The sequence below is a fragment of the Lampris incognitus genome, chromosome 12 (assembly GCF_029633865.1).
Source record: "Lampris incognitus isolate fLamInc1 chromosome 12, fLamInc1.hap2, whole genome shotgun sequence".
In the NCBI taxonomy this organism is placed as follows: Eukaryota; Metazoa; Chordata; class Actinopteri; order Lampriformes; family Lampridae; genus Lampris; species Lampris incognitus.
In genome coordinates, this window is record NC_079222.1 from 51,268,592 (window position 1) to 51,288,589 (window position 19,998).

Below are 19,998 nucleotides of genomic sequence, written 5' to 3' on the forward strand. Positions count from 1 at the left end.
CTAACCATTAAGGCCGGTGACAGGAATGACTCAGCCAACTGCTAAATGTCTTCCTCCTAAACCCCTCCCTACTTCCACTCAATCTGCATCTATCCTGGCCTCTAGAAGACTCAGTGTTGAGCCGGTCCAGCCAACAACAGCTATTCCCTAAACACAATGAAGTTAGTGTGGCTGTTGGATGTCTTTAATTTGAACAATAAATATACTTTCATTGATTGGGAATGCTTTCTTTAATGGTCTAGACTCTAATGGAACCTTCCCGGCTTGGTCACAAGGAACCAGCAATTTTACAACAATAAGGAGAGGTAAGGAAACCTCAAAGAACTACTATGAGCTCTGAGGAGTTTCGAAGAATTGTTGTGTTTAACTAATATAAACAAACGGGTTTGGACAGCAGTATGACATTTCAACATGTAGCTTTTTAATGAACTCTCACAGCTTACATTTGGCATGGTAACTCGTGCCCCCCCTTATCTAGCTTAGACTGCCTCCTTATGGCCATTGCCATGAACAGTGAACAATAAGCCATATATATATATATGGTCTAGCAATAAACTAGTATAAAAAAAATCAAAGAATCAAAAACTACAAATATTTGAACCAATCAAAATACCAACCAGTTACTTTAGGGTAGACAGACGATGCAATGCTGCTTTCTGATCTATTCCTCCCCCTAAAATAAGGACGTTCATTCGGTGCTCACGAAAAAGTGCCTTCTTCGAGGCAAGAGCCCCTAAGAACAAGTCCCTTCTCAGTGTATAGTTCCGACTGTTAGTCCGTTATACATCCAGAGCATAAGTCCAACAGGGTAGAATCCAGTGGAACGTATTCCTCTTCTGGTGGGAGAAACGTCGTCTTCTTGAAAAGAAAACCATCTGAACTGGATGCCTCTGTGCAGCTGTTTTTATACCGTCTTTCTGCGCCATCTTTTCGTGGCCTGAGGTGATCCAGCCAATCCAGAGCATCCTTCCTTCTCATGTCCATAATAGGTTCTATCTTCTGCAGGTGCATCCTGTTGCTCCCTGCACTCCGGCTAAAAATAGCAGTGTACCTCCTCGCAGAAGTTGCCTGTCACACACTGTATTCATTGTTTACAAATCACAGCGACCTTAGTGTCATGGGACAGCCAAACGTTACTAAATTATCAAATGATCGTCAAATGCCATACATCATCTTCTTGATTAAACACAATCAGGGCCCAAGACTGCGACCGAACTGGTCACATATGTGGCCATAAATCAGTCTGGTGCTTTAATTAATTGGCTGCAATGCGATTTGACTGTTGTTATTCTGATTTTCTATTTCTTTTAATATCAAACACCGATTTGGTCAAATAGCTGATTTTGTGCACCTTATTTTAATAATCCTGTTTAGGAATACCTAATGCCGTAATGCATTTCCCTCTCTTGCGCCGACCCTGAGCTCGTTACTATGACAACGTTCTCCGCGTAAAAACAGGAAGCTAACTAGCGCATGCAGATCACTGCTCACTGCAAAAGGATACTGATCTGCTAACAATGAAGTGTAGGCCTACGGTATACTTTTTTTTTTATAAGGAAAAAAAAACACTTAATACACCTACTATGGCCAAACACCTTTGTCTCTCAGGGCCGACATTTCACCAGACCAGCAGAAGAAACAGATCCCAACCGAGAGGAATTTTAAAAGCCACTTATAATGCAAACGCCCAAGAAGATGTACACCTTCCACCCTGTGATACTCCAAGAATCTAGCTAGCTGGTAATATTACCTGCCGTGTTAATGGGAAACCGTGCCAACCCACTTGCAGGCAACTTGCAAATGCATCACTGGAACTGTCCCCTCCCTACAGTGTTTTAATGCCAAAAAAAAAAAGGAAAAACAACTGGGACGTCCAGGTGTCATGGCGGTCTATTCTGTTGCCTACCAACACGAGGACAGCCGGTTCAAATCCCCGTGTTACCTCCGGCTTAGTCAGGCGTCCCTACAGACACCATTTGCCGTGTCTGCGGCTGCGGGTGGGAAGCCGGATGTGGCTATGTGTCCTGGTCGCTGCACTAGCGCCTCCTCTGGTCGGTCAGGGCGCCTGTTCAGGGGGAAGGGGGAACGGGAATAGCGTGATCCCCCCACGTGCTACGTCCCTGGTGAAACTCCTCGCTGTCAGGTGAAAAGAAGCGGCTGGTGACTCCACATGTATGGGAGGAGACATGTGGTAGTCTGCAGCCCTCCCCGGATCGGCAGAGGGGGTGGAGCAGCGATCGGGATGGCTCGGAAGAGAGGGGGAATTGGCCGGATACAATTGGGGAGAAAGGGGGGGGGGGGGGGGGTCCCAAAAAAAAAAAGGCCAGCAGTGACCATGATGATGCAAAGCTGATGACCAAGTTGAAAACAGCACACAATATCGCCAAAGAAGAAATGCCATTTACAGACTTTACAACAGATACTACAAAAAATAAGTTTCGACTATAAATCCTCCAAACAATAATGATACGGCATGCGCGCAATTTACCGAGAGGATGGAACAAACGTCAGAGACGTTAACTCAGATTCACTCCGTTGTGCAGTGCTTGAGGTGTCACAGTTCTGTTATGGCTTGTTACTACACACATTATGATTTCAAAATCACAATGATTACATTATAACCAGTAACGATTCTCACATGATTCTCACACTGGTCATTCGGGCTGTATTGATTACATGAATACACCATTGTCATTTCATCAACCATTCCTTTTTTGTGATTAAAGACAGAAACTATATATTGTCGTATTTTTATTTTTAATAAGGGTACTAAGATACTTATACCAAATCAGCTATTATATGACTAATTCTTTCTTTAGTGATTTTAAAAACTTGAATGAATAAATTAAGTTAGTATTGAATAATGCTTTACCGGTGCTTACTCGAGATGTCGTTATGATGTTACTCCCAAGTTATGGCAAACCCATATTGACCTCCCTCACCAGGCCCTTCTCCCTCTCCTGAAAGTTCATTGCCCTCCTTTATGGTCACCTGTTCTATCTTAATTTACTGTTCCTCATTAATCACCAAGCTGTCTTCCTGCCAAGGGCTAAGTCCATCAGTCGAGGTTGCCAGTCGCTTGATGGCTGGGTGAGGCTCCCAGCATAACCTTGGTTGGCGTATTTGGTACTCCTATGTCATGTGCTCTAAGCTGAATAACAACAGGTCCTACCTGGTTCTGAGGCATTGTCTTCATGGAGACCCATTCAATGTGGCCATTGGCATGTGTTCCTTTTTCTTGGGTGAAATCGAAACGGTAGATGAGGCAGAAAAGATGTTCAGACCTCAGGCAGATGAGCAAGGTGTTTTGACAACCAATCGGGGATAGAAGTTTGGCTCACCCACTTGCACGAGCCGAGGCGAGTGGTCAGGAGGACGGATGAGAACAAGTAGGAGAGCATGCCTGGCAAGTGGCAATCAAGACGTATATAACAGATTATGGACAAACGTTGGTTTCACATCGCACATGAAATTGACACCAAGTAGACAACTTCAAAAAGACTGCAAAGTGTTTTATTCTCTGTATATATATTTCTATCCTCAAACGAACCAAAGGCAAGCCAGGATTCCCAGAAAGTCTTTTTGCATCATCAATAACTCATACTAGCGACAATAACAGTTCTGAAATGCAACATTTTTATGCGTTCTCACTTTTCAAATCTCATGTGGAACTGAGGAAAAACGGAACTGTGGTAATAATAAACAAAAACGACGGCGATTAGGGTTAGAGTAGTTTTTGTGTTTTCAAATGTACGTAAGTGACCAGCATTCTCCCAAGGAGGCCAGACCAGCCAGAGCCAGCATCTTGATAGCGTGACTCGCGCAAGAAAAACTTGGCCCATAGGAATGCATTGGATACCACTTTGTGGTGCCGGACAAGAAAATTTCCGTGACATCGTGCCCCCAGAATGAGTTCATAGATTAAATTTCGTGACTATGACACGAAATCCCGTGATATCGGGCTGGGATTATTGTAACTCCCTGTATTCAGGGCCCAGTCAAAAATCCATCTCCCACCTCCAGCTCATCCAAAACCCAGCTGCCAGACTGTCAACAAATTCCAAGAGACATGAACACATCCCTCCTATTCCTGCAATGCTTTACTGGCTATGTGTTAGGTATAGGATTGAGTTTAAACTTTCACTAATTACTTTTAAAGCCCTTCATGGCCTTGCTCCTACATACACCACTGATTTACTCACGCCCCATGGGCCTGGTCACTGCCTCTTATCCCTAGGCAGGTGCTTTTTAACTGTTCCGTCAGCCAGCCTCGTTACTAAAGGCAACCGGGCATTTTCTGTAAGAGCCCCACAGCTGTGGAACTCCCCACCTCAGGAGATTCGGCTAGCAAACCGTGACCACGTTTTATTTTGTTCTGTGGAGTGGAACTGACATTAGGTCCTATACTTTGATTGTAATTTGTTTTTTATCTTGACTACGTGCATTATCTTATCCTGCTGTGTAAGGTACCTTGTAACGCTGTTTAGAAACGTGCGCTATAAATAGTTTATTATTATTATAATTGTTATTTAATATTATTCCTATTATTTACTAAGAAGCTATTGATTACTATATGCACCACCCAGGTGGGTGCTACACATTGGTGGTGGTTGAAGTGAATTACCCCCGTCGATGTGAAGTGCTTTGGGTGTCTTGAAAAGCGCAATATAAATGTAGTGGTTATTATTATTTTCTTTGTTTACACTGTTATACCGAGCATTCAGGACTTCAACCGTGTGCAAAACAAACACTATTTTGTAAGAGAAAAACAAGACTGCATTGTTTGTATCCATCCATTATCCAAACCAGTTATCCGACTCAGGGTCACAGGATGCTGGAGCTTATCGCAGCAGTCAATGGGTGGCAGGCGGGGAGACACCCTGGACAGGCCACCAGCCCATCACAGGGCCGGCAGATTCACACCTAGGGACAATTTAGTACGGCCAATTCACCTGACCTACATGTCTTTGGACTGTGGGAGGAAACCGGAGCCCCCGGAGGAAACCCACGCAGACACGGGGACAACATGCAAACTCCACACAAACAACCTGGGCTGACCCCCAAGGTCTGACTACCCTGGGGCTCGAACCATGGACCTTCTTGCTGTGAGCTGACCATGCTAACCACTGGGCCACCGTGCCACCCTATTGTGTGTGTGTGTGTGTGTGTGTATATATATACATATATATATATATATATATATATATAATAGCCTAATATGAGCTCTCTTATTCAGCAGCTGAATTTACTATTTTTAAATATTTTTATGTTAAATAAATAAACTACTTTTAATTAATAAATAATTAACTATTTTTAAATATCCTGTATTTACTATTATATTAATGTGGAAAGGATCCCCTTCCCCAAAAGGGTTAGTTAGATTTATCCTGTTTAAACTTGAAAAACACATTGTATACTGTGGGCTAGGAAAAATAATTATGGGCAAGTAAAAATTCTGCTTTACTAGCCTGGTTGGCTACCTCCAAAAATTCTTAAGTTCCATCCCTGTTCACCACTCACGTAGTACATAGGTAGGTTTCATTTTCGGTCATCACTCTTTTTCTTCATACTTGACACACAGCTCGTAGAAAGTTGAAGTGGTCATTTTAAAAAGGTATTATTGTTTTTATCGTTAAACTCCCTCTTAGTGTTCGCTTTGCTGTGTACTGGAGGAGTGACTCTCACTAGTGATAGACTGTAGGCTCTCTTATAGGACGTACAAAAGGAAAAGGACCGTAAACGACCATCAAAAACACATGTAGATTTTCAAAATGACCACTTGAATTTGTTATTACAGACTGCTGTACTATCAAATAACCTTTGGCTGAACTTGTATTGTTTGTTTGCACTGAAGAAGTACTGTAGATTTTTTTCCCCATAAATTATATGAAATTCTAGCTGGTGAGCTGGAGCTGTGCATCTATTAGGAAAAGAAACAGGTGGAGGACATTGAAAATGAAACCTATCTGTGTCCTACATGAAACATAAGCATAAAATAGGACAAACAAAATTCAAAAATTCCTTGTAATCTGTTAAAGGTGGAATCTGTAATGATGTCAAAAAGTCGCATTTCGGCAGATTGGCTTACATTTTGTTTACGTCTCACTTCTGGGCATTTGTTTGAGTTTAGTGGGAAGAGGGGAGGGATTGTGAAAGTGTGACAGTACTAGAGACTGGGAAGGCTCCTCTCTCACACTCACAACCACTCTCTCTCTTCTTCCCACTCAACTCAAACACACAGATGCCCAGAAAACAGACCACAACACAGAATGTAAGCAAGGCGCAGCAACCAAACTGGGCTCATTTTTACAAGCCACTGCCTGACATTATTCAAGATTCAAGAACTGCAGTTTCTACTTTCTGACTGATGCAAGTGCCAAGTACCAAGCTTACATGCCGAGTATCTCAAAATCTTCACAGGCTGACCCCAAGCTCAAGAATCCCGTATGCGTCGACTTCCCAGAGACCGTCATCGACCTGGTAAAAGGACTCGCCAGTCTCTTTACCAGGTAGAACAATGTATTCCAACGTCTGAGAACTCATTACACATGCCCTCTTATTAGTTTCTACGGTTTCCACCTTTTCCAAGTCTTTCCTCTAAGTTAGATTTCTCTCCAACAGGGATACTTCCAATCCCTCTCCCCCATGCCTCCCATCACTGCTTCCAGTGCTGCTGTCAAAATCTCACCTCCCTGCCAGCGGGTAAGTCCTTGGCCGCATGAGAATGTAGCAGCCCCACGTTACCTGCAAAGCGTCACACATATAGTAGCTGCCCCTCACCAACATCCACTGCTCAACATAGGAACAGCTGTCATTGTAAAAGCATAACATTCGAGTCCCTTTGAAACAGGGCCTTCCCAAATACATCAAGCTTTAGATATTTGGGGAACTTTTCTGAACAAATAAAGACATTTACTCTAAATTAATTAGCCAGTACAATAAATCAAGACATAGGACAGGTGATGGATAATGAATGAGGCCACAGCTGTCATATGTTGCGTTTTTATACTTTAATCTACTACTACTACTATTTTCAGCCGCTCCCGTTAGGGGGCGCCACAGCGGATCATCCGTTTCCATCTCGTCCCGCCCTCTGCGTCTTCCTCCGTCCCTCACCACATCCATAAACCTCCTCTTTGGCCTTCCTCTTCTCCTCTTCCCTGGCAGCTCCACATTCAGCACCCTGCCTGCACTCTCTTCTTCTTCACCTCTCTTCCCCGTTACTTTGAACAGCTGACCCCAAGTATTTAAACTTATACACCTTCAAAAATATACGCATAGATATTTAAAAAGCTGCTGCTGGTTAGCTCAGTAGGTAGGAACAGCGGCTTTCCCACCGGAGATCGGGAGTCCAAACCCCAGTTGGGACAAGTCTCCGGTCTGTGGCTTAGACTCCTAAAGCTATACAAGCCAACTACCTATCAGGTGTACGTAGCTTTGGATAAAAGCATTTGCTAAATGAAATTGAATTTTTTTTTAGATATTTTCTAAATGTTCTAGCCTACAGTCAAAATCTCAGCCATACATATGCAGCGCAATATTGTCCCTGAATTGGGTGGTGACTTTTAAGACCTTTAATTAAAATCATTGGTTCTATTTGTCCCACATTTCATCGTCCTCACTGCCTTTAAACCCCTACATGTTCTGGAGTGTGACCTCTAGAGAGGTTTTTTTGGGTCCACCAACTTTCACACTAACTGCATCTTCCACTGCCGGGGTATCGCTCCATAGGTCTGCTCGAGTTGTATCTCAGAGCTCAAATCCCAGTCCCATTATACGATAATGCCCATTTTGCTATCAAATCCACTCCACGTTTTCTCCCATGCCTTATGTGACAGCATAAAAAATGTGTCTTAGCTCTTAGCTGCATCTTCCCTGAACTTGCATAGGTGCTGACAAGGGGAAATACAAAAATATGCAAGTGCAGCACAGTTTTTAGTCAGCATTATCACCCACGCTGTTGTAAATCAGTATTGTGAAGAATCAGAATCATGTAGGATTTCCAAATGGCCATGATGTTCTACATGTAACCAAACAGATGCTTTACAATATCACAGTTGCCGCATGTAGCCTATGGAGCCTTGCAGGGACCGATACACAGGGCATGTTTATACAGCAGCAGGAACCCTTACGTTAACACAGCTGCTCCTGTGTTGACTACTCTGGTCCTCTTTAGCAGATATCCCACTGAACAAGCACTGCCAGCAGCGACAATTGTCAGTAAAAAAAAATTCTTTCTCCCTTTTTCTCCCCAATTGTACTTGGCCAATTACCCCACTCTTCCGAGCCGTCCTGGTCTCTGCTCCACCCCCTCTGCTGCTGATCCGGGGAGGGCTGCACACTACCACCTGCCTCCTCCCATACATGTGGAGTCACCAGCCGCTTCTTTTCACCTGACAGTGAGGAGTTTCACCAGGGGGACGTAGCGCGTGGGAGGATCACGCTATTCCCCCTAGTTTTCCCTCCCCCCTGAACAGGCGCCTCGACCAACCAGAGGAGGCGCTAGTGCAGCGACTAGGACACATATCCACATCCGGCTTCCCACCCACAGACATGGCCAATTGTGTCTGTAGGGGCGCCCGACCAAACCGGAGGTAATACAGCGATTCGAACCGGCGATCCCCGTGTTGCTAGGCAACGGAATAGATCGCTATGCTACCCAGACGCCCAATTGTCAGTAAATTTGTGCTAACTAGCTACTCGTAGCAGTAGATCTGGCCGTTTGATTCACATCAAATGCAAAGGCTAAATGCAGACCTTCATTTTTCCCCGGTCAGCATATTCAGAGCACTGCACGGCGTTACGTGTTGCTATTTAGCGACTTACTTCAGTGGTGTGAACGGCATTGGGCAAACATCCATTTAAACAGATTTGGACAGATGTTCTCGTGCGTCCTCATCCAGACCGCTGCAGGTACACAGCTATCTGCAGCTGCGCTCAGGTGTGGTCTCAAGACGGTGGAATCGTGAGCCAATTTCAAGCCGAATACCACAACTGTACTACACCAGAGAGTCTGCAATGACACCGCATGCTGCGCCACTCCACTCATTTCCATGCAGGCAGGTTCCTCTCAAGCCACAGAATTACCAAAAGAGCTAAGGTGGGAAAAATTCACCTTACCGCCCCTATAACTGCCAATCAGCCTGAATTTGAGTCTGTTTTCTGACCTATACAGAATTGTTTGTTGCCTGTGAGGTCATCAGGTAATGGCAAGAGGAAGCCATGAACGCAACTTTCGACCGATTGTTTGTTTATTTGAGAAATGCCCTGTTTACATGTACTTTCAATGGTAAAGCTGCAACACAACCACTTGTGTGTGCCATGAAAATAGACTCAAAGGGGAAAGAAAACGCTGCACGTCTGCGAGATTGCTGTGCAATCGGTCTGAAACCATGGCTGGTGTAACTAAAGATACCGAATCATATCAGCACACAAATGCAGTGCTGAGGCTACATTGTTTTTTTGCCTCCAGTGTGAAAGTGTACTTAATGTTCATGTCATGTTATGGAAATTATCTGCTTTTAATTTCCATTTTTCTGAGGAAGGACCCCCTCACTTCCCCACCTAATTGCCCCCCCCATTGTGTGACTCACCTTTTCGCCACTACTGGCAGTATGGAAAGTATTATTCTATGGCAATCACAAGTAATTTTACGCAATATTGAAATACTCTTCTCACAATTGCAAAAATACCAATTCAGCTGAAGCTCATGACACTGAACTGTTTGATGAAGTACAACATGAAACAAAACTACTTTCCAAATAATACCCCGTCAAACCACAAGTTGAATCAGTTCATCTGGACACGTCAGAGAGAAACGTCTCATCACTCACCTAACGCCCCTTTTCCACTGCATGGTCTCGGCTCGACTCGACTCTGCTCTATTCGACTCTACTCGCTTTACTTTAAGGGAGGTGGTTTTCCACCGCAGATAGGGCCCCCTCATTTGTGGGCGTGTCAACTAGTTTTTCCTTACTTGTCTACCAGCGCCCCACACGAGTGTTTTATTTTCAAAAAAATCAACAAGACCAACTCTAAATGTGTGCTTCACATGAACAACAAGAGATTTGATGACAACAAGTAAGTTTTACATGATAGAGTCTCATAAGACTCACTTTGGCAATTCCTGGTTATAAACAAAGCTGTTCAGTTTCTCTCTGACCAATCAGTGGTCAGAATTTATTTATATTTAAATAAATATAAATACATTTTCTTTATATTTTTGTTTATATTTTATTTATATTTACATTTAAATATTTGATTTATTTATTTATAAGATTTTATTTATATTTAAATAAATATACATATATTTACATTTTATGTATATATTTATAGTGGTATTTTCATGTCATCTTTTAGTATCGGCTCAGCTCATTTGGAACCTTGACGGAGGTGGTACCGAAAATAGTATCCTTAACTTTTGCCCAATGGAAAACCAAAATAAGCGAGTAGAGTCAAGTTGAGCCGGTACCATGCAGTGGAAAGGGGGCATAAGTGACCTCTTCAGTCTCAGCTGACTGCAGGTACCTCCACCCTTATAAACAATACAGTGACTGCAGGTACCTCCACCCTTATAAACAATACAGTGACTGCAGGTATCCCACCCTTATAAACAATACAGTGACTGCAGGTACCCCCACCCTTATAAACAATACAGTGGCTACAGGTACCCCCACCCTTATAAACAATACAGTGACTGCAGGTACCCCCACCCTTATAAACAATACAGTGACTGCAGGTACCCCCACCTTTATAAACAATACAGTGACTGCAGGTACCCCCACCCTTATAAACAATACAGTGAGTACAGGTACCCGCATCCTTATAAACAATACAGTGACTGCAGGTGTCCCCACCCTTATAAACAATACAGTGACTGCAGGTACCCCCACCCTTATAAACAATACAGTGACTGCAGGTACCCCCACCCTTATAAACAACACAGTGACATAATGACCCAAACCAACGACCAGTTTCATATGCAAATTGCCGTGACCATTAACTAGAGTTACAATGGCCATGTGTATTATTCATAGAGGATTGGGGAATAGTTGCAGCCCCCCCCCCCAACACACACACACACACACACTCACAGTGGAGCAGAGACAGTAAAACAGGTGGAGATAGTGCAACACGAGTTGACAACTACACTCGCTTACTTGCAGCAAAAAGAGTTTTGTACTGCCCCCAAAGCAAATTCTCCAGTGTTCCCGTTAATGCGTGAACTCAGCAGCAACAACACACAAAATGGAAAATGTTACACTTCATCGTAACATATTGGATTGACTTGCTGTTCGGTCCAACAAAACGTGTGGTGATCATAGCCCAACCTCAACAAACTTTACAGCAAACTGAAAATGTTTCAGCTACGGACTGAAATGCTAACAGCGAGGGGGCGGGGGGGGGGGGGACATTATAACGTCACCCATCCCAGCTATGCCCACTTGAGTATATTTCATGTCAGTCCAAAAAAAGTCACAGGTGAGAAACACTTAATCTGCAACGCAGAAGTCTTGTCTCCCCCTTCTGGCAGTGAGAGTAATTCACCTATCGCTAAGCCCCGCCCCCCTTAGTTGCTGTCGCTAACTCGGACAAGCTACCCGGGCTGACTAGAGAGTTACAATGGCAGCTATTGGTGTCAAAACTATATCCCAAGAGGCTATACATAACTTTTGGAGACGGAAGGACTTGATTTCGTCTAGAAGGCATCAGAAAGGACTTCACTATGCTATGGAGGGATATGCACAACAGTTAAAACTAGATATGGTGGGTGACAAGCTTAGATTGGAGGCGAGAGTTTACAGATCACAATGCAAGAGGGAAAAGCCTCACGTCACGGTCATCACGACTGCAGATACTAACATCATCCAGGACCAGCATTGTTCGTGCACCGCAGGGTAAGATAAATTAATTTACCTTCAACTAACTAACGATAATCCCAGAGAGGCCCTGAGATGTATGTGTATTAGCTTATTAACTAGCTAGCATTACCCTGTACCTGCGGGAACAAATGTAGACATCCTTGTTTGTCTTGGTTACACTGAGTTGACTGTGTGGTCTGGCACACAGCTTAATCCACCGGAGACATGAGGCTCTGTCTTGTTCTGGTTAGGGAAATGGGATAACATATACCTCATTGCCTATCCTCTCAGGTTACCTCGTATCATGCACATCGACTGACCATCTTTTGTTCAACTTATATCCACAAAACATCACAAAAACCACGACTCCTGATGCAACTCTGATGCTGCTTAATGGAGTTGTTGGCGCTAGATGTCCGAGCGAGCTCCCGCTGCATCTGGTACTACGCTGCCATTGGCCTGTCTACATTCGAGGGGCGGGACCGAGCGATAGGTCCATTACTGCTCTTCTTTCAACGCTCTCCAACAAGGAAAAGCTACACCGATGGTTATCGGTGTCCGTCCTCACCGTCGTTCTCTGTCTTTTTATGACTTTAATCCTTCCTCTGAAGGCCGAGTTTCTTCTTTATCTGGAGCGTCAGAAACTGTTCTTCGGGTTTTTCCACCAGTGTCCAAGCCCGGAAGGCAGGCCAGCTAGAAGAACACCAAGGCTTTCGTCACAAGGCACTGTGTCTGGTCATTAACTGATACTTGAGCTAATCACCAAAGTTGATACTTTCAACATTAACCAGCTTATAGTTGACTGACTTTTAACTGTTTCCCAGCACATCCAACTGGTCTTACTGCATAAAACAGTCCAGAAAAATGCCGACCCACTTTAGCAACGCCAACCACACATCGTGACAGTGAAAGTACGACAAGTGCGAATTGTTGTCAGGGTTAAACGAGAGGTCTATTCACATCGAGTCGGAGTTTTTCGTCCGAAAAAACGCACACCTAAATTTTTAAACAAAACAATGCATCTAAGTCGTCCGGGTGGCGTGGCGGTCTATTCCATTGCCTACCAATGCAGGGATCACCAGTTCGAATCCCCCTGTTACCTCTGGCTTGGTTGGGCGTCCCTACAGACACAACTGGCCATGTCTGCGGGTGGGAAGCTGGATGTGGGTATGTGTCCTGGTCATTGCACTAGCGCCTCCTCTGGTCTGTCGGGGCACCTGTTCTGGGGGGGCTGGGGGGAATAGCGTGATGCTCCCATGCACTACGTCCCCCTGGTGAAACTCCTCACTGTCAGGTGAAAAGAAGGAGCTGGTGACTCCACATGTATGGGAGGAGGCATGTGGTAGTCTGCAGCCCTCCCCGGATCAGCAGAGGGGGTGGAGCAGCGACCGGGACGGCTCGGAAGAGTGGGGTAATTGGCCAAGTACAATTGGGGAGAAAAAGGGCAGAACCCCCCCCCCCAGCCAAAAACAAACAAAAACAAAACAAAACAATGCATCTCGATGAGGGCCTTCACACCAAGTACGAAACTATCGTTGTGCGATGATGCGTCATTTTTTTTATAGCTGGTTCAACTTCCATTTTTTGGATACCATAGAAAGCTCTGACCAATAATCTATTAATGTTTAATTACATGACAAGAGCTCGTGTGCCTTGCTGGCCAAGCTGTCAGTAACACTGGAGTCAGAGTGCGATGCGAGGAGGTCTGATAAAAGTCACAGCAGTAACAACAACACACAGGCCTGTGTAGGTGTGCTCTGTTCACTTGGGGTGAGGGAACTTTGATCTGACAGCCGCAATGATGCTGTGCTTATGTATCAGCATCGTGCCAATATCTTATTACAACCATCAACCAACCCAGCAACTACCGTTTTCCAAACACAACTGTCTGCAGTTATTTTGTCTAACAATTTGCTCACTATGACACCAACAGGCCTACAACAGTGGTGTGCAGGATGAGGCGCCTGCATGTGTGTGTGTGTGTGTGTGAGAGAGAGAGAGAGAGAGAGAGAGAGAGAGAGAGAGAGAGAGAGAGAGACAGAGAGAGAGACAGAGAGAGAGACAGAGAGAGAGAGAGAGAGAGAGAGAGAGAGAGAGAGAGAGAGAGAGAGAGAGAGATGCTGCCCTTTCCCAGTGTAAAGTAAATGAAGCTAAAGCTAGCTTCACATATAGTAGCTCTGTTATCGATACAACAATCACACATTCTTTCATTCCTTCATCCATTATCCAAACTGTTTATCCTTCCTCGGGGTCGCGGGGATGCTGCAGCCTATCCCAGCAGTCATCACACATACCATAATAATCACATATACCTCAGTCACACAGTGTAGTAACACATGACTCAGCTCAGGTTGGACGGTTTGGAGACAAAGCAAGAGAGGCAAGATTGAGATGGTCTGGACATGTGTGGAGGAGAGATGCTGGGTATACTGGGAGAAGGATGCTGAATATGGAGCTGCCAGGGAAGAGGAGAAGAGGAAGGCCAAAGAGGAGGTTTATGGAGGTGGTGAGGGAGGACATGCAGGTGGCTGGTGTGACAGAGGAAGATGGAGAGGACAGGAAGAGATGGAAACGGATGATCCGCTGTGGCGCCCCCTAACGGGAGCAGCTGAAAACAGAAGTAGTAGTAGTAGTACTAGCAGTAGTAGTAGCAACAGCTGTAGAAGTAGAAGTAGTAGTACTATAGTAAAACATGAGCTCATCGTAAACACATGGCCAAATGCTGCTGTGGGTCAGTGGGTTCCTGGTAGTCTGTAGGTTGTTTCTACAGAGAAGGTCCCACACGGACATGGTAGGACTTCAACTCTGGACTCCCGGCCTATGTTTTTAAGGATGGGATAGACCAGGATCGCTGTCTTTTGCTTTTCATCTGCTCTTTGATAAGAAATATGACTAACTCATTGTCACTGCTGCGATTTGTCAGCTATTTCTTCCCGTTATCGGAACTTTTTTTCACAGAACGATAAAAAATTTGCATCGGGCTTGGTGTGAAAAGTCGTTTTGCGAATACTTTTGTGTTGTTTTGTTGTACTGGACTTGGTGTTGACAGACCTTAAAGGTATTTCCTTTCTTTGACAGCCTCTCGTTTTATTTCCCAGTCAAGCCATATTCACTGTAACTTTCCCTATTATTTCAGAAGTACATGTGTGTGAGCTTCAGTTGTGTAACTTGCAAAATAATGCAAGTCAGCCACACTTCCCTTTATGATTAACACCAATTCAACGATTTGTGAACAACACAACTCTTTCCTGCTGTAATTTTGTGAGTCTGCACATGACAGGTACATTATACATACCTATCATAGGACACGCCACTTTGGACGGATGGCCCAGAAGACAGCCAGACAAACTTCAGTCATATTAGTTAGTACCAAATACATGAGCCAGTACAGGGAGCAAGTACACTATGATGAAGATGTAGCCAACCATGTAAGCAACAGTGCAACACAAATTCTGTATCATCAACTGGAAATATATTAGGTACCATTTTCATTGAAGGCATGTGCATCTACGGCTGAGTATTATATGGATATCATATCAATATCACGACATGAGACTGGATATGGTCTGGGATTCTAGATATCGTAACATCCTCACATGGCGTAAGTGTGGTCTCTTCCTGGTTTTAAAGGTTACATTACAGTAACGTGATGCCATTTTCTGAACTTACCAGACAGTTCTGGCTATTCTATTATTTGCCTTTACCCACTTAATTATTATATAGTCATTACTAATGATTGTTTAACAAATATCTGATTGTGTAAACGTTTTGTGGAAGCAACAATAGTCATCCCCACGATATCGTCACAATATCGACATCGAGGTATTTGGTCTAAAAATAGTGATGTTTAATTTTATCCAGCCCTATCTGCATCTGCAGATAAACAGTTTTTTGGTGACTTTCATGTAACAAGGTTAGATTTAATTAGGCGCCAAAGTCTTATTCAAATGTATCTTATCCAGCCAACACAAACCTTTGAAATAACAATCAGGACAATGAAATATAGTGGACTGACATGCCCCCCCCCCCATATCATGTTTTCATGTTGTGGCAGAAAGGCAAGGAACCATACCATGCAGGGGATCCGGGGGCATCCTTCCCCAGGAAGAAAATGTTTACAAAACAGCGATTTGGATAATGAATGACTGCATAAATATAGCTAATCCTACAAATATAAATGCATAGCCTACAAGTAGCTTACTGGCTAGTCTTTAACTGACTCATTTTCCTGGTCTACTGTCGTACTTGGAATATACTTCAATAAACTCGTCCGGAAAACTGAGGAACTGCATTTTTTTTTTTTTACTTTAATTCACGTGACACAGAACCTCAGTAAGGCAGTGATGCTAGTCTGTCAAGATTTACCCTGATAGCATCCGGATGTGGGCCACTTCAGGCCATGATGCGGCACTGACGGCCTTCTTCTGGCCTGACAAAATGGATGTGAGCCTGAAGTGGCCCACATGTATAACAGCAAGTATGGCCCAAATATGCCAAATCAAATGTGGACCTTTTTTGGCAAAGATGTGATGCTCTCGGCAGCATGTAATCTGGATGTGACCCTGAAGTGCCCCGTGTGGTAATGTTGAATATGGCCCAAATATCACAAAACCAATATGGGCCACCTTTGGCAAATATGTGGCACATGCGGCATTGCTATGGCTTGGTTCTGGCCCAGATCTGGCAAACAGGCGCAGACCGCCCAATTGCTATCATTCCATGTGGTATGTGGGCCGGATGAAAGAAAGATGAAAGTCGGGTGTGGGGTGGGTCCGGGCCGCGGCAATTTTGCTATCTGGGTATCATTTTATTTTTCAATCACGATCAATCAATCGGGTGACCAGTGTGCTGCAGAAAAACTGTAAACAACAGCAGTTTGTTTGATTTGTTGTGACTGTGTCAGAACTTGTGTTCTTTAGCTAATTTCAAACACACATAATCGGTATTAATTTACTCTCTTGATCTCTGCACTAGTGAATTAAGTCAGTCACCGACACTCCAGTCTCTACTTGCGCTGATTATGTTTGTTTATTGTTCCCACGTGACATTGATTTATGTAGGCCTGGGCGGTAAAAAGATAGCGATATGTACCGGCGAGACACTTCATCAATAGCTTTAAGAAAACGGCTCGATAGAATGCTCGATAGTTTCACTTAAACCAATTAAATGCAAAGAGCCATGAAAGCACCTAATGAATACGCTTGCTCCCTGCCTGGTTCATAAACAGCCAAACCATATCCCTTGATAATGGACACAAACAGCCAATCATATCCCTTGATAATGGACACAAACAGCCAATCATATCCCTTGATAATGGACACAAACAGCCAATCATTTGACAGGTGTGTTGATTGTTTGCACCGTCAACATGTGACACAACAGAAACTGAGTAGAATGAGAAAATGAGTGCAGACTGTGAGGAAATTGTTGATAAAAAAGGACAGGTCACCTCACCAGTTTGCCCCCCCCCCCCCACATCTGACCGATATCAGAACACCATGGTGGTTAAATTTAATGTACGGTGGTTAAATTCAACCATTTTTCTCCTGGTCTTTATTTGAAATAGGTAATTGAAAATGATCAGTAATTATTGATAGACTGAAATGAAACATTTTATCATGACAGAACTTTTCAGCTATGTTGCCCAGCCCGAGATTTATTCATCTTTAGCTCCGCTCCACAGTTTCCCCAAATCTTCAGCTTGTATGACTATCCCCAGTGTTGAAGAGAACCACTGGCAAAAATTAAAAATCATTTTGAAAATAATTCTGCCACGGGTGGCCACATTCCCACCGTGGATACTCATATTCTCACAGTGGTGGGTCACCACAGTAGGATATAAAAAGGGGAAACGCTGATGTAGCCAAATATCGCTGACTTGAGCAAGTGTAAGAGAGAGCATCACTATGCACTTCATTTAGAGCAGAGTAAATATGTACTATGAAAGCCTCGTTAATATAAACTACTACTAATAATGTGCTCACATAGGAGCATATGTATGTGGAGTAGTTATTACCATAAACAATTTCAGGCACATCTTATTTCAGCCAAACTGCAGAGTAGTCCCTCAAAACCTCCACTAAAATCAGTCTCTAGCTGACAAACAGTGTGGGTATTAGTGGGGTAAAGCACATCAGCCCCTTGTAGGGCTGTTGGTACAAAGAGATTTCTAAAATAGGAAGTCATTAAGCCTTGGCGAAACCTTACAATACAGTATTGTTGCACAACCCATTTTAAAGGACGGAGGTTAAATTCAAGACCAGTGCATAAAAGGATTAATAACACCTTATTGCCAAAAAGAGCTGCATCCCAGGGTTTGTGCAACACTGTCGATTAAAACATGAAGACCAAGTGGCTGAAACAGGAGAAGGATGTGAGCACTTCATAAGACAACTGCCAAACAAACATGTTGAGGCAAATGGGTCATGTGAACATCATCCCTGTATGAGTAACCGACACATGTGAAGAGCTACCAATGGCACCCAACAAAAATAAAGAGCAGGTGGCCACACTTTAAACAGGGTCTACTGTAAAACTAACTAGTTCAGAGGGAAATCACTACTCCATAGATATATGTGAAAGGTTAACAAACACACAGGACCTCCCACGTTCATCTATTGACCAATATTTTAGTGTCAAGTGGCCACGAGCACGCAGAGTGACACAAAGCTGGGTTGTTTCCATGGCAAATGACGTGACAGTGAAGCCACTGCGACGCTGCATGTTTCCATAGGGCTCGATGGCAACAACACATTTTGGGTCACATCACCTGGGAACTAGCGAGCCACGAGATCTATGCTGAGGCTCTGCTCCTCATCCTATAGGGTGGGCATGCACGGACCTTCATTAATCTGCAGGGTAAACAAACATGGGCTGCAGCACACACACACGCACACACACGCACGCACACACACGCACACACACGCACGCAAAGAAGATTGTTCAAACGTGGTTACCTGGGCTCCGGAAGGATGATCTTCTTGCTCGCCCGGGCCGCTGGAGTAGATTTGCTCTTCTCCATCGCCATCAAATAACTGACATCGGCGAGCACTGCTTCAAGGTCCGCCATCTTCAACCCCGGGACGGCTGGATCGCTGTAATATCTGACTGGGGGGTGGTGGTGGGGGTGGGGGGGGGTGTTTCAGGGAATATAGAGCAAAAATCCAGCAGATGTGACTAAAACCAAGGGGCAACGTGCATGACAGGGGCGGGTGGCGGCAGGGGCGAGCATCGAGCGGGATGGCGGTGCCGTTTTCTGCAGAAGTATATTCGGGGCCCCCCCTCCGTCTCAGACGCTCACCGTGACAGAGAAAGGGGAATATGAGGGCGAAGACATCGGGGTGACGGATCGCTGGCTATAAAGCACCGGGCTCGCTGGGCTCTCTCACCGTCGGCGTAATCCCATTAGTGCAGAAGGCAGGTCTGGCGGGGGCGTCTCGTCACAACGAGGAAACCATTCGCGATCCTCGCACGGGAAAGACTCGCACAGCGTCTCCTGAGGACCGGGGCTCATCCGCACGACGCGTAGTAGTAACGTGATACGTCTCACGCAGCAAGGTGGTCTCGGTGCTGGATCTGATCCGGATCCGGATCTGAGGCGAGCACCGCTGTCAAACCCTGCGAATCCTTGACGGACTCCCCTCGGTGCTCTTGCAAAACAGGGGGGGGGGGAAATGATGTCCAGATATCGTCTTCAGCCAGCCATGATGCGCTTCAGGGTGGCAGTAAACGGTGTAAACGGCGCTGTGAGAGACAAATCCCCAAGCCGGCTGCACGGCGGCGGGCGTACGGCTGCGGGGCAGGGGGGCGACTGGCGGAGCGGTCCACGCCTCGACACGAGAAAAGCGGCTCTCGGGATTAAGACGCGCGTATCGGCCGTGAGGAGCGCGGGCTAGCCGCAGAGAGGCTGCAGCAGCGAGGCGGAGACCCGTTTCATCGTTTACACTCCTCCAAGTCCGCACACCGCCGTTGTTTACGTTGCCGTCGTCGCTGGCTTCCTGTGTGAAGCCGAGACGTCGCTTATCGCCTCGTCGATCGCCCAAATGTCGCCCGAACGCTGCCGTTTGGCTGGAACACTCGGCACCATGTCCGGCGCGCAGGGAAGGGCGGCGGTGCCGATCACAAAGCGGCTCCACAG

At 45.0% G+C, this 19,998-nt stretch overlaps 1 protein-coding gene across 1 annotated transcript in view; it reads right to left on the reverse strand.

Moving 5' to 3' along the window:
- The window catches only part of grk3 (G protein-coupled receptor kinase 3), a 160,212-nt gene extending 141,243 nt beyond the window's left edge, over window positions 1-18,969 (reverse strand). Inside the window, exon 1 of the mRNA XM_056290885.1 lies at window positions 18,818-18,969. Within this exon, the coding sequence (XP_056146860.1) occupies window positions 18,818-18,930 (113 nt within the window). The 5' untranslated portion in view covers window positions 18,931-18,969. The remainder of the gene's footprint in view (window positions 1-18,817) is intronic.
- Between the last annotated feature and the right edge of the window lie 1,029 nt (window positions 18,970-19,998).